Source organism: Pipra filicauda, unplaced genomic scaffold (assembly GCF_003945595.2).
Source record: "Pipra filicauda isolate LSUMZ 115617 unplaced genomic scaffold, ASM394559v2 scaffold39_size4671491_pilon, whole genome shotgun sequence".
Taxonomy (NCBI): Eukaryota; Metazoa; Chordata; class Aves; order Passeriformes; family Pipridae; genus Pipra; species Pipra filicauda.
This window is the reverse complement of record NW_024104531.1, coordinates 1,810,395-1,825,347: the sequence shown is the minus strand read 5'-3', so window position 1 is coordinate 1,825,347 and position 14,953 is coordinate 1,810,395. Positions and strand designations below refer to the sequence as shown.

Sequence of the window (14,953 nt, the reverse complement as noted above, 5' to 3'; positions counted from 1 at the left end):
CAACTGCCCCACAGCCTTATACAAAAAGTGCACGTGCCCCCTCGGATGTATGACAGCAGCTGATGGCCAAGTGGCCTCCACCGCCCCGGACCGGGCCCGACGCCCGGGAGGCAGCTACGCACCCCATCCCAGTTAACGCGACACCCGAGTGTCTGTGTCGCCGTCCCCCCGCTCCCCGCCCACTCCCGTGCACCCTTCGGGCGGTTTTTTCCCAGGGCTGCCCGCTTTAAAGATACATCCAGGGATAGCTTGAGCAGCGGGGTCGCTCAGAAAGCACTTTTTGGCCCTGCTGCTCCCTCCCCACCCCCGCCGGCCCTCCGCTCCCGCGATGCGCTGCCCCCGGCACGCCTCGGACGGGGGAGAGAAGAGGACAATGCCAGGGCAACACTTGCAGGGCGCAGCGGGAGGGGGGCACAAACACCCCTTCTCCTTCCCCCTAACTCCCTCCGTCCCACCAAGAAGCAGCGCCGCCGGATGCGGAGAAGGCCGGCCGGGCGCGGGGGCAGCGCGGGAGGCGGCAGCGGGGAGCGGCGCAGCGCCCGCCCGGACCGCACCGCGCGGGGGTGGGACGGGGGCGGCGGCGGAGGGGGGGGGGGGACCCGGCGGGGCGCGCGTGTGCCTTGCGGCTCTTACCTGGCGTTGGTGCAGTCGTTGTAGAGGGTCTCGAAATCCTTCCTGGAGATGAGTTTGCAGCGGTTGACCCCGGGCTGGATGGCCCCCAGCCCCCTCAGGATGCGGACCTGCTCCACGTTGCAGACCACGGGCGTGATCTCCAGCCGCTTCAGCTTGGTGTAGACCGTATGCAAGCCCCCCACCAAGTGCTTCAGGAAGAGGTCGAAAGCCTGGGGCAGGCAGATGAGCTCGCAGCCCTCCACGGTGAAGGAGGCCACTTTGGCCCCCCTCAGATCCACCATCTTGCACTCGTTATTCTGGGGGGTGTTCTCCACCGGGGATGGGGTCGAGTACACGGGCTTGCCGGGCAGGCTGCCGGCCGCGCTGGCCGCGCTGGCATTGGGAGTGGAGGTGCCGCCGCTGCCGCCGCTGCTGCTGCTGCTGCTGCCGCCGCCGCCGGTGCCCAGGCTGGGGCTGCCGCCGCCGCTGCCGCCGCCGCTGCCGTTACCGCCGCCGCCGCTGGTGGTGGAGGTGACTGTGGCCGCCGCCGCTGCCGCCGCTGCGATGGGCTCCGGCCGGAATAGGTTTGTCCCCGAAGCGGCCGGCGGGGGAGCGATGGACGGAGACGGAGAGGAGGTGGCCGCCGACGAGGTGGCCGACGAGGAGGTGGTGGTGGTAGTGGTGCAGGCGGCAGAAGTTGAGACCGGAGGCTGAGGGGGGACCAGCTGGGTCGGAGGGATCAAAGCAGCCGGTACGGCCATGGTCACATATACGGCGGAGGGGGCTGGGGGAGGGGGAAAAGTTCCCACACACGCACGCAGGGGAAAGGGGAAAAATTTAAAAAAAAAAATGTATAAAAAAAAAAGGAGGAAAGGAGAGAAGGGAGGAGGGGGGAGAAGAAGGGGGGGATAACCCCGGATCAGGTGCTGCGGCGAGCGAGAGAGCAGGGGGCAGAGTGAAAGAGAGAACGCACAAAGTGTCCCGCAAGTGGGGACGGAGGAGGAGGAGGAGGAGGAGAAGTCCGCTCCGGGCGGCGGGGCTGGGGCCGAGGGGAGGGGGAGGGCAGTTTCTTTTTGTGGTCCTTGCTCTAGCACCACGTTAAAGACGAAGGTGAAAAGGAGGAGGTTTGAAGGACTTCGGTTCTCTCTGGCAAGTACATTGATCAAAGATTGAGAGGGGAATGACAGAGAGAAAATGAGCTGGGAAGTGCTGGCTGCTGCCGCCGCCGCCGCTCGCTCGCTGGACGAGTTGTTGTTGTCACACGGTGCGGAGGGGAGGAGCTCCGGCAACTTGAAATACCCTTTGAAGCAGCAAAAGGCTCACTCAGTAGTATTAACCCAAATTATCCAACCAGGAACCCGGAGCAGGAAAACAGAGAGAGAGACGGAGAGAAGTCTCTCTCTCTCCCCCCCCCCCTCCTTCAGGAACCGTTAGATTACATGTTTCATATTTCACCCCACCAGAGATGAGATGTAATTTTCCCAGCCCCTTTCAACAGCCGCTTGTCAACACAGTTTGTGGAGAAACACGAGCGTCTCCAGTGTTCCCCCAAAGCCAGGCGGGAGCGGTGGGAGCCGAGGCGCGGGGCGGGCGCTGGGCACCGCACACCTTGCCGGGGCAGCCAAAAGCAGAAAACTCCGGACGGGTCTGTTGCTCTTGCTGCTGTTCTTGCTCTCCCGGGACCACAGACGCTCCTCCCGGCGGCGTGGGAGTCGCTGCCGAGGGTCCCTTTTGTTGCGCGGGCGGCGGCTGCGCGGGGCGCGCACGGGCAGCCCCAGGCGGCAGCATCCGCAGAGGACTTTCCTGCGGCGGCCCTGGATCGGAGGGGACAGGGCACTACGAGTCAGGCCGCCGAGACACCGCACCGAGCGGGCTGCGGCGGCACACAAGTAACTTAGGAGACGGGAAAACGGGCGGCCCTGGGAAAGACGGCGGCCCGCCCTGGGAAAGACGGCGGCCCGCGCAGGTACCGCCGCGCAACAGGTGTCGGCGGTGCGCAGACCCCGCGCAGCGGCGTCCGAGCCCCTCCGCGCCAGGTAGCGCGCAAAGTCAGCGCGACGCCTGCCCGCGCATGCGCGGTGGGTCGGGCGGCAGGCGGCGCGCCCGGCGTGGCGCGGTACCTGGCCGGGGTCGGGATGGGGCTGGAAAGAGGTTTGGCAGCTGACGCCGTCGGGAAAGGCTGGGGCTTTCTCTCCTACGTGTCTTCAGGGCGCTTCGCACTTTTAAAGGGGTAAAGAAATGGCCACTGGTACAGATGGGGGTGTGCAAAATCAGGGGTCGGTGCGTACTTAGTTCTTCCTGTTTAAAAAATACACCCTCTGTCTGCTTAATTACATGCGATGCATGTATGTGCCCATAGCTTTTTTCTTCTTTTTCTTTATGTGTACTATTACGTGAGACATGAGTCACGGGATGACACATCTGCAGAGTGGATAATCTCCACTGTAGTACTTTGGTGCAGGGGAATTTCCGCAGTATCAGACATAAACTTCTCTCACATGATCAGCTTACTTATTGTACTTTAAATTCAATCTACGAGTGTAGATTTGTGTTCTAATGCCACTTAAGAGGTCCTTTACCAGTGAAATTTTAGCTATCCAGCACTAAAGTTTTAAAATTGCAAATAAACCCACGACAAAGCAGCCTTTTGTTTTGAGGTCTTGTGTGCCCATAATTGGACAGAACACTTCTTCGAGCCATTTTTAGGTGGGTTTTTTTTCAGAATGTTTGTCTCGAGGAGCTTATACAACTTGAATTCCAGTGGTGGGATCCCAGTGGTGGGATCTAGTGTTGCATAAAACTTGTAATTTCAAAATGTAGATGCACTGCATCTTTCTTTTTTTCAGTTGTAGAAAACCAACTCTGTCCATATTTTCTTTGCCTCACCTGTCCTTTTGCATCTCGTGTTCTGTTCTCACACCTTGTGAAAATAGAATAGATCCTTAAGAATATCGGGACAGAGCCAGACACGTGTGATATTGCCACTTGGAGATCTGAGTGAACTCTGAATTAGGAAACCTACCATTTCTTTTATTCTCTGCCTTTTCTACAATCTGATGCACACCAACCCTTCTGCTTTTCTACTTGCTATGTGCCCTCACAAATGTAAAATCCTCATGGTCCAAAGGAAAATGTAGTTTGAAAGCATTTGCTACCAGGGGTTTGAGTTAACCTTGATGATTTCAGTGCAACACTGGGATTAGAAACCTAGAAAGAAACAGATTTATGAAAAGGTCCAAGATCCCTCAAAGCTCCTGGCATGGTAAGTGTTTCTAATTATTATGAGGAGCATCTCGATTTATTTCAACTCGCACATGTAGTCAGTCGCACATGTAGTCACTCACATAAACCAACAAATCCTGAGGTCGCTCTTTGTAGACTTCTCTAGATTGCATTTCTCTCACTTGCTGACCCTTTCACATAATGATATTGTTGGGTGTTTTCTTCTTCTCTCCCTGAGTTGATATCAGCAAAACTCAAATTACTATAACTGATATTTGAAAATTCTGCCTGTGTCAAGTGAAGACTTATGGTGCTGAAATCAATAAGACTGTTTAAAATTCAAAGACCTGCAAATCGTTCTGTTTGTCCTTTGATAGGGCCTGGGCTGATTAAAATGCGACCAAGAAAGCCTAATTGCTGCACTAATTAAGAAGTCTCTAATTTCTTTCCTGGAATATTGTTTGAAGCAGGGTTTCTGTTCTGCTCATATAAGTGTTCAGGGCAGATATTTTCTCTTTCTCTCTCTCTTCTTTTTTCTTTTTACCATTTTGGTATATTAAAATGTTAGTTAAAGCAGTAAGATGTATTGACAGTGATTGTAATTTATTGCTCTAAAAAAAGACTGATATGGTGTTCGCTATTTTATTAAATTACAATTTTGAGGGCAGCTGTAAAGGGTAAAATGCAATTAGAAAACCGACTGTAGCTGTTGCATTTTAAGGAATCTGAATACTTGACTGACAGGAGATAGGATAGTACATCAGCTCCCTCCCCCATCCTCACTTATTATTGATAATTAAATATTTAAATTCATTCAGAAAAAAACTAGAAAAGTATTTATCTTCTGAATGTGTGTGAAGGAATGGACTGGGGGGAGGGGATGCGTACAGAAGATAGGCACCTGGTAAGGATGAATAGTGTATTATCATGTTAAGTTCATCCACATTTTTTTTCTGCATTTCTTTGGAATTTATTTTCCTGAGAAGTACCTTTGTGTGTTGTATTTTATCTTCTCCTTGTCTAGTGACCTATTTTGTTCACTGTTTCTCAATAGAAGAAACAAGATGATTTCACAAAGCTTTCTGTGTGATCAATAGAGTAGTGTTTTAGGTTTAATCATTCTGCATTATAATTCTGGCAAACGACTGCCGAGCAGAAGATTCTAAGAAAGGAACAAGTACTGGCAAAGAGAAGGTAAGTTCTGCTTTGTTCTTAATCTCAGGTCTCGAGCAGCAATCCCCCTTTGAGGTGCTATCTTTTCTTTAGAGGGAAGACTGAGAAAGAGGGAGGGACCTCATACCGTATCCCCCCTGCATCGCTCAGGAAAATAGACTCATAGAAATGTGAGTGTGTGAATAGGGATCCTTTTTTTGCTTCTCTTCCACCAAGATATTTACTAAACATTGAAAACACCATGAATACAGTTGAGATTGATGTGAAATGTTGTACCAGTAGTAAGAAACTGGATACCGCAGTGCTGTTTTTCTAATTGTTGCCTTGTAGTCAAAGTAGCACAAGACTTTGTCCAATATAAATACAAACTGGATTCCTTTCAGTGACAGGACAAGTAGATAACATGCTTAATAGATACAAAGGGAGATTTGCCATTCCAGGCACGACATCACGCTAATTATGTTTACTCTAATTGAAAGCAGGGTTTTTGGGAACCTGAAATTACTCATAGGATATTTTTAATAACTGAATAATAATAAAGTGCAGCAAACGTTGATCACAAACCTTTTGGTCTTTCAAAAATATATTGGGAAATTAAATGAAAAGTGGAGTTTGGTACAAACAATGCCCCAGGGCAAAAAAACAACTAACACTAGATTTTCCAGTCCAGCCATAACACAAATCAATTTGAGCACACTTCTATGGCCAGACTGCCAGATTGTTATGACTGCTAATTCACTCAATCAAACAGTACATTAGTACACCCGGCACAAACAGCTTCAACAATAGCATACACTTCGGAACAGTCCACCATATATCACAAAAAATCCAGAATACATGGCAAGATTGCTTTCACGTTCTGTTTACTGCAGTTTATATTTATGTATGGTGCCTGCTTAACCAAAAAAAAAAAAAAAGGTGGTGGAAGAATGAAAGCGAAGAAACTTCTGGAGCCATTAAAATAACTTTTAAAGTCTTTAAAAACGAGAATCTGGGAGCAAAATACCACTTGCGTTGATGGTTTAATGTGAGCCTCTCAGACGGAGAACTGAAAGCAGTGACTGTGCATCCCCAGCGCAGGGCTGGATGGGGAATTGCTGCCGTCTTGGTCGCTCGCACACGCCCTGCCTACCCCGGCACTTCGGCGCTAGGGCATCCTTTGCCGGCTTTACTCCCTCGAGTCGGGAAGCCCTCCTGGCTCCCAGGGTACTCACCGCCTGAGTACAAGGGCAGGATTTAACTCCAGGGAGTATCCCTCAATTCTTCCCTCGTCCCCACGGGCAATGAGTGTTATCTCAGGGGATGCTAACTGATGCTCTGACCAAGGGCACGCTGTACTGGGAGATGAAAAAAACCGACGGCTTGGGATCCCTCTCATCCTTTCCCTCCCTCCTCCCCTGCAGCCGACACACACACAAACACACGTACCCACACTCCCACCCACACCCACGCACAAGCGTATATATGCAAATTGAAAAAAACAAACGCCAATTAAGCTACTTGCTTGTTTACAGGGGTTTTTTTCCCTTAAGTCGCTGTTCTGACTTCAGAAAAGACATTTCGAAGTCAGTAACTAAAACAACCCTTCTGTTGATTTGAGCCTCTCGGTCGCATTGCTGCTACCCGAACCACATGGTGAAACGGGTCTGGTCGTGTTCCCTTCCCGGGCTGGCTCGGGATGGATGAATGGGTGGATGGAGCAGTGGCTGGGCACTGTCTGCTGACATTCACCTGACAACTAACAGCCAAGAGGGAGAGCTGCAGCGCGAGGAGGAAATGATAACCAACTTCCCTGCGTGAATTAAATGAGGGCTGGGATAGACGGGTGATGTTTGAGTTAGACTTGGGCTCTCATTAGGGGTCCTCAGTCCAACGTGTTAATTCACCTACCAACAGGTAGGGAAAGTCGCTCGGAGCAATAATTATGAAGTACAAAGCCCGTGCCGCTAAATTATGTTAAAGCGTTGATCTAATCTGAGCTGCCCTTTCCCGTGCCTTCCCCCCTTCACAGAATTAGTTCGCTCAGCCGCTCCATCCCTCGCTCCCAACCCAGGCTACTCGGAACACTGGGAGCCGGCCCGAAGTTCAGTGCTTCTGGCTCTCCAAAGCGCATCTCGGTCCCTGTCGGTGCTAGGGGACCGCTCTTCCTGCTCCACACCCGGGAACCGTGGGGAGAGGCGGAATCCTCCTCCCTCTTTCCGTCCCTCCCTCCCGCGGCCCCGCCGAGCCCCCGGTGCCGCCGCCCGCCGGGCGCTGAGAGGGGCGGCGGATCGGCTGCCGCGCCAGCACTGATTGCTTTCCTTATAAAAATAATAATCATAACAACAAAAAAAACGCACATTGCCTTCTTTAATTTATTTATTTTAAATATCTGAACTGACAGCCTCAGAGACGTAGCCTTTTCCTCCTCATGTCACTTAAGTGAATGAAAAACGTTGGGATAGGGGGCTTGCCTTTTTTATTCCCATATTTCAAAAAAGCAGATAAACATTTTTAATTATTCTTGCGGCGGAGGGGAGGGGGGGCGGGGAGGGAGGAAGGATTTTTAAAAGTCCGAGCCCCTGCTTGAAAAGTTTCAGCACAGAGCGGAATTTTATAGCGAGTTATAAACTCTGCGTAAGAGGGGGATGTTATAAATGGAAGTGCTGACACAACCTTAACTATAGCGTGTAAACGGCTATGCTATAATATCCATTAAGCAGAAAGAAAAATAAGATGGCTGATCAATAATTTATACAAAGAGTACCAACTGCAGACATAATAACTGTAATGTTTGCAAAGCAATCTCTCGCTCTCCAGGCTTAACAGTAAACTAGCGGGGCTGTTAATTTCCAACTCCTACAGGTAAGAATACAAACAAATTACTTAAACTTGTATTTTGGTGGGTATTTTGCTCGATATTTTTCATGCCTTGGTAGGATAAAATACAATTTAATTACGATGCAACTTGGAATGATTGAGGAGCCTCCCCCTCTCTCTCTCTTTCCTCTTGCCCGCCCGCCTGCTTCTCCGAGAGGACCTTCTTGGGCGAAGCTCCGCCCGAGAGAGAGGAACAGGTTGCTTGGACGGGCGTTGTAAACGGGTCGACTTTTGGGTCACTGTAGTTCTTCGGAGAGTTATTCATACAAGGAAACAAAATGAAGCCATTTAACTTCAAAAGAAAGTTACAAGGTTTTCCAGTGCCACGAACTGAAACACAATACCCCCACCGGCCCGATAAGCATCAGCTGTCCGAGGACAATGCACTGGCGCTCTCCATGCATCAAGCTACCGGGAAAAAAATCTGCTTTAGGGAAAACCAACGTGTCTTCCACTATCATAAGCAGAGAGACGGCGAGCAACTGATCTCTTCATTTGCATGGGAGCATTATTTCCCATTTTTGTCTTCTGTGTCTAGGTAGCAAAACAGAGGAACAAAGTCTGAAAGTTGCTAAGTAGACTCTGATAACGTGCCCAGGTATTTTTTTGCATGCCTCTTGCAATAGTACCAAAAAGATTCCTTGTTAAATAACAAGAGAGAAACGTGTCAGTGGAGGAGACTTTTTAAAAATTCCCCCCGACCCCAGCCTAGACAAAATAAAGTTATGTTGCCAACCACACCAAAAGAAGCTCAAATTTAAAGTGGCATGCACAGCAATTCAACAGCTTTCAGCTGTGCTTCTTGGAGATATCACGGGTATTTTGTGTAGTAAAAACAGAGTAGCAAAGGGAGCGACACCTTATTTCGGAGCCCTCAGCCGTGACGCGAGAGGCTGCTCTGTGGGGTGCTGCTTAAAAAAAAAAAAAAAAAGTAATTTGCCTGATGCTTTCTTGCCAGCGACCTCTCCCAGCTCAGCTCCAGTAAAGCAATGAAACATAAATGACAACGGCCTGTAAACTGCACACACAGACGGAGTCTTTTCTATTGAAGCAATAGTTCCACCCGCCCGGCTGCCCCAGTGCCCGGCTGGATGAAGTATGGAATATCGGTGCTTAGAAAAATCGAACGGAAAGTGCAGCGCCCACTAGTGCCCGTGCGTGGGAGGCAGCGCTTCCCTCCGCGCCCTTCCGCGCCCCTCCGCACCCCGCGGCCGTCCCCGGGGAGAAACGTCCTTTCGGGGGAAGGAAGTGCGGGCAGAACTGGGGAATGTGATGCGAGCAGAAGAGGATTTAAGCCCACCTGCGACGAAGTGGGGGTTTGTTTCTTCACTGTCTGAGTGCAAGCTTAGAAAAAGCAGAAATGGAAAAGTTGTCTTTCCCCTGCTGCTCCCCAGCCGCTGCCCCCATCTGTCTGAGGCGATGTGTAAATGGGGTGAGTGTTTCATAGGCGCCATATTCACGCTTATCATGACAGGACTTGGAGGGGCTACCTGGCTATAAAGCCTAGATCGGAAACACGAACAACACCAGAAACATTTCTGAGCTCTGTACACTGACACTTGCAAAACTATGGAAGATCTGTGAGATATTTCCATTAGGCCCCTTTTTCTTCTCAGGTGTTTGGGGATTGTGTTTTGGGGAATTTGTTTATTTGTTTACATACATCGGAGATTGTTAATGGGCAGCATTTAGATTTTCTTCAAAACTGTCTGATCTCCATCATTTGGAGATGAAAATGAACTTTGCAAGGATGGCAACACACATCCCTCTTGTCTGGATAGAAGACACCAAGTACATAAGTTCAAAATACACTTTCACAGTGGCAGTTAATGTCTCCTGTATTTGCTTATTGTTTGCTGTGCATTGGGATACTGGATAATGTTCCCAGTTGGATTCAAGCACTTACAATGGTGTCCAGCATAATATGATTTCCCATGCAGGGTTCCCAAAGCTATAAGAGGCAGCTTTGGATTATATCACACACAGTGGGGCAAAAGTAGGTGGCAATGGACTAGTCCTGTCTGCTTCTAACTCTGTCTTTAAAAGCTTTCAGTATATCATTGGTTCACATCATGTCTTAAGATACTGAGACCTTGTTTAGCCGAGAAGGAAAACTGCAAATATGTTCTCAAGTACCTTGGGTTTAACGTCTAAAGTCATCCAAGGATGATGAAAAACAGTCTGTTCTCTACCTCTTTTTGACAGTCACATCTTTTCCTTTACTGTTGCTGTGCATTCTTCTTATTGATAAGAATGAAAATATACACCTAAATAGTTCTCTATGCCAAAAATTTGTTATAAACTCATAAATAAGGAAGGCACTGAATACCCAACTAGTTGAAAATAATTTGCAGAAAGTCCTAATTTTCTCTATTTTCTCATTTCAAAAAAAGAAAAAAAAAGACACTGATTTTAAAGCAGGATAACGCTTGGCATAGATATAAAACATTTAAAAAAGTTCCTGTGTCTTTATGGTAGGTATAATGGGATAGTAGGGCCAAAATAAGCTCCCTTGACACATTGATTATGGATAATGGCAAAAGACTTTTATTAAGACTATTTGTTTGAATTTTTAAATAGCATAATTTCTGTGTTGTTTGTTCATCTTCAGTGCTCAGTGATTTACATGCAATTAAAATTTATTAGTCCCAATACTGGACTTTAGGTTTATGTATTTGAGTGCTTATACAAATTAAATTCTTGGAATATTTATTCAATAAAAATAGACCGATGAAGATAGCAATTCCTCAGTACATCCTTAGCTTTATGTACAGCTGTAGTTCTATAAGCAGGTACTTAACACTGGAAAGCAAGAAGCTAAGTCACGAAAGAATAAAAAGAAGAAAATCACATTTTGTCCTTATACTTTGAAAAGAAAAGGAAATTTTGAGGGAAAAGCAGTGAATGTATTTGAGTAAGAAACAAATTTAAGAAAGTCATAAAAATATAAAAAGAGATGAATTACAGTAATTAAATTTTATCCATACAAAATACTTTTTATTCAAAGTATATACTAGCAAGCTGATTTTATTAAAACTTGTTCTTCTAAACACGTGAGTATGAACTTTAGATGTGAACTTCAAAACAAGAGAAATGAACTACCACCATCTAAAGTGCTTTAATCTAGCTGATTAGAAAGAGTTTTAATAGTTGTGCTTTTGCTTAATTACACCCTTCAATCTGACGATCAGTCTCAGGCAATTGAGGATTATTCTGTTTTCACATGTGAAGAGGGATAGGGCAACTTAGATCCACAAAAAACTTCAGGTCCCACACTCATACTACCAATTGTCTTATGACTTAGTAGGTGCCAAAATCCCTTAGTGCATAATTCACCGAGTGTGTAGGTTTCCTTTGTGGGATGTACAGATGGAAGCACAAATTTCAGAGTCGATATTTTTTTTTGAAGAGAGAGTCCATGCCTAAACACAGTCTTTGCTTGGGTTTACTACATTTGCACAAACGAGCCTTCAAGGAAGGTTAAGCTGAAATGAGGCTTCTGCGTCCATATTTACACTCCGTGGTACAGCTAATAACCAGTTGGGCAGGTCACTTCCAGGGTAGGAAAACAGTTTTCATGCACGCATCTTCTATTGTTCCCACAGGACAAGAGAACTAAGCCATGCTTCCTACATGGCAGCAATGAACATGAGCAATCAAATATGAAGTCCACAATAGTTAAGGTTTCTCTGGTTCTTCCTTGGAAAATTTAGGCTAGTTGACCATTACATTATTACCAGGAGGAAGATTTCCAAGTAGACTCTCTTACTTCTCAAGGAAAATGTGTCACATTGCTGAGAAAAGATTTTAAGGGCTGTGTTCAACCACACTTGCTGTTGGGCTGTACAGTGTTTTCACTGTTAATGTCATGGAGTACCCTCTACTGATAATAAAGACCTTTTGTTCTCTGCTAAATTTGTCCTGTTTTGAAAGTGGAGTATATAAAGATACTAAAGAAGTATCTAAGTATCTTAGCTACTTCTAAAATGTTCTTCTGTGGCTTTTACTTTCTGTTATAATCTATCTACAACCATAAAGCTATACTCGAAACTAACATTTTCTTAACAGCCCCAAGTTTTATTTTTTTACTCTCAAGCTGAAACAATTACAAGGAAAATAATGCCTATAGCAGTACATATAATCAAGAAAATGTTTTCTTGAGTGTTTTGTTTCCTGCTTAGAACTCAGCACACAGTTTACAAGCAAGGGCTGATAGCTGAATTTGTTTAAATACAGTGATACATAATGGCTGCAGTAAACACAGTTTTGGAGGCTAGGTTTATGCTAGCAAATTACACTTGCCTGGGAATGTTCTTATGCAATAAAGCCAGCTAGCACATATGCCTATTTGTAAACTTTTCTTGTTCAAAAGAGGGTAGTGGCAGCAGCCTGCCAGTTGGGAAGGGTCTCTGGGATGTGCAGCCTCCCTCTCCCTCAAACTGAATTGGGTTTTAGGATGCATAGAGTATGTCAAGGGCTATTCAAACAGTTTTACAGTGTAGGCCATCATGTTCCAGTACCTGGGAATATTCTTGGCACTGTGTAATTTACTAGTGCAAATGTAGCTTCAACTGTTTTATAATACAATAACCGTCTTAAAATATATATTCACATTGGACATTTTTATAGGTGCAAGCTCTTGATTTTTCAGTCTTTACATGGCAACATTTCTGTTGATTTCTAGAAATGAAATCTTAAAATAAAAATTTCCTTCATTAGTGAGGAATCCAGCCTCGGCCTATAATTAGAAAAGAAAAAGGAAGTAAAATTATAGTACAGGAGTAGCTTGCTAAAATGCTCCCTGAAAGAGTTTTCCAATGGCATTAATGTATGAATACAGGGACTGCTTAATTAATTTAGCAGCCTGGACTAGAGATTCAGGTTTTTGTGTTTGCATGCTTTTGTGCTGGGTATTTGAAGCTGAAAATGTAAACATGAATGCATTTTCTATAAAAGTCTTCTAGAAAAATGTTAGGGAAGGCAGGGCACATTCCTTGCTGTGTTTTATGTTAGATTCTTTACACTCAACATCAGTCCCAGAAACCAGCCTGGATAAGTTAGAGTCTTCTTGCAACAGGTTGCCTGATGTTGAATTTATAAGGCTATTTGTAACTTTTATTGATAGGAACACTGTAAAAAGGCATTATGCAAAGGGAGCAATGCATTTATTTGTGTGTTTTCCTCCAGTTAATATGAACTAACGTTGTACTGGTCTATCTGGGAGTCACATAAATGCAATGTATTGTACTTCTTTTCGCAGCTGTAGCTTGTTTTGAATAGTCAGACATAGATAAAATGACAGAGGAAGAATTATTCTTTAGAATTTTCACTTTATCATTTACAAATCAATGACTTTGCATCTGTCTTAACATATTAGTGAAGTGGCCTGTAAAGGAAGACGGTATTACAGATTGAGCTGAAAAACAATATTGAACAGAAAAGTATTGCTAGTTTTATTCAGAACTAGCAGATACTATGAATGATATACTTGACACTTCAAAAATAATAACACACCAAAAAATCAGGAAGAAAATTACTTTTTGGCTCAGTCTTTCTGTCAATTGGTATTTTTCCCAAATAAGAATTTCAGGGTCAGTTTTGATAATCTAATCTACAAAGGAGAATAAAATCTTACTTTCTTCTACTTGAACAGCTTTCAGATAGCAATTACTAATTGGAAGTCTGTTAGAAAGATTTATTTGGGAAATGGTTGACTTTCTTTCTACAGCTTGTTTTCCCACGAACAATGTTTTTAGTACTCATCTCAGAAACATTTTTTAATGACAAAACCCTTAATTATTAATGGAAAGAAAAAAAACCCAAAACCTACGCTCTTTAATTCATCTCAGTACTCATTGGCCTCTCATATAAATTCTAACTATTTCCAGTTCATCGCCTCCCTTCCTGGGCGGAGACTATAATAATGCAGAAAGAAACATTGTTATTTCTTGCTGCTGAGTTTTAGCGCAAAACTTGGTTAATTAAAAAGTCTAGGCAAACGGGTCCTTTTGTCTGTGAGAAGTCTGAGCTCTCTTTAAGGCTTAGTTACTTCCCTGATAACCACCGATTATCTCTTTTGCAGAAGTAATTCCAATAAGGCAAAGGTGCCCTCTGTAGGGGACGGGCTGTAAATGACGAGGGAGCTGGTGTTTGATATTTACAGAAAGCTACAGAAGAGAGTAACTTCTTAGCAGTCTGGCTCTCTGAGAGGCACTAGAGACTAAATATAATGTACAAACGAAGCAGTGCAAAAAATAACAGAAAATCCCGCTTCAAAATACAGTAAAAAAAAAATCCTCTCAACTGTGGATAAAAACTAAGTTTTGTAATAAGCTACCCCAATGCTAAATGTGTAGTGCAGTGAAAACTGAGTTGCAGGAATCTCTGGAATAAAAGGAAATATGAATTTCAGTCAAAAGAACTTTATAGAAACAATAGAATTCAGAAAGCAACACGCTTAAAAAGTCTCGGTAGCATGTACTCCTAAAAAGTTTACTACAAAGCAGATTCATTAACCATCCCAGGTGGCTAGCATATTGCTTGCTAAGAAATTGCCTTTGTTAGCATACCCAGAGACACATCTTAACTGGTTTGCAGAATCTCTAGTGGCTATTTGCAATTATTTGGGGAATTCTTTCCTCAATTTATAATGGCAGCTAATGCCAGCCCAGAGTAGTTGTAGTTCATTACTCATTATTAATTATTTTTTAGGGCTCACTTTTATAATTCATAAGGATGACCAGCAGTTCTTGTTATCTTGATTTTATTTCTCTCTGTCTCCTTTTCTTTTTATTTTTTTTTTAATTTATATTTACACATACTTTTTGAGTAACAATTGCATTGCATATAGTAACCTGCATTATTATGTAATGAACTGTAACATGGAGTGGGCAAGACCCTTCAGAGTTATGATTTATCCTCCTTTTGACTTTATTGGAAAGTCAAAGAAGATGCAGAAAGTCATTCTAGTAGTTAATAAGTTAGACTGAACCATAGTTTAGAAAGTGAAGACCAGTGTTGTAAATGTTCAGTCTATATTATATAGAGACTGTAAATATATAATCTGCTTCTAAACATGACTGTAAAG

General features: G+C 44.9%; 1 protein-coding gene across 1 annotated transcript in view; it reads right to left on the bottom strand.

The window, feature by feature from the left end:
- DACH1 (dachshund family transcription factor 1) overlaps window positions 1-1,456 on the bottom strand; it is a 379,725-nt gene extending 378,269 nt beyond the window's left edge. Inside the window, exon 1 of the mRNA XM_039385172.1 lies at window positions 634-1,456. Coding sequence (XP_039241106.1) covers window positions 634-1,373 — 740 coding nt within the window. The 5' untranslated portion in view covers window positions 1,374-1,456. The remainder of the gene's footprint in view (window positions 1-633) is intronic.
- Window positions 1,457-14,953: the final 13,497 nt, after the last annotated feature.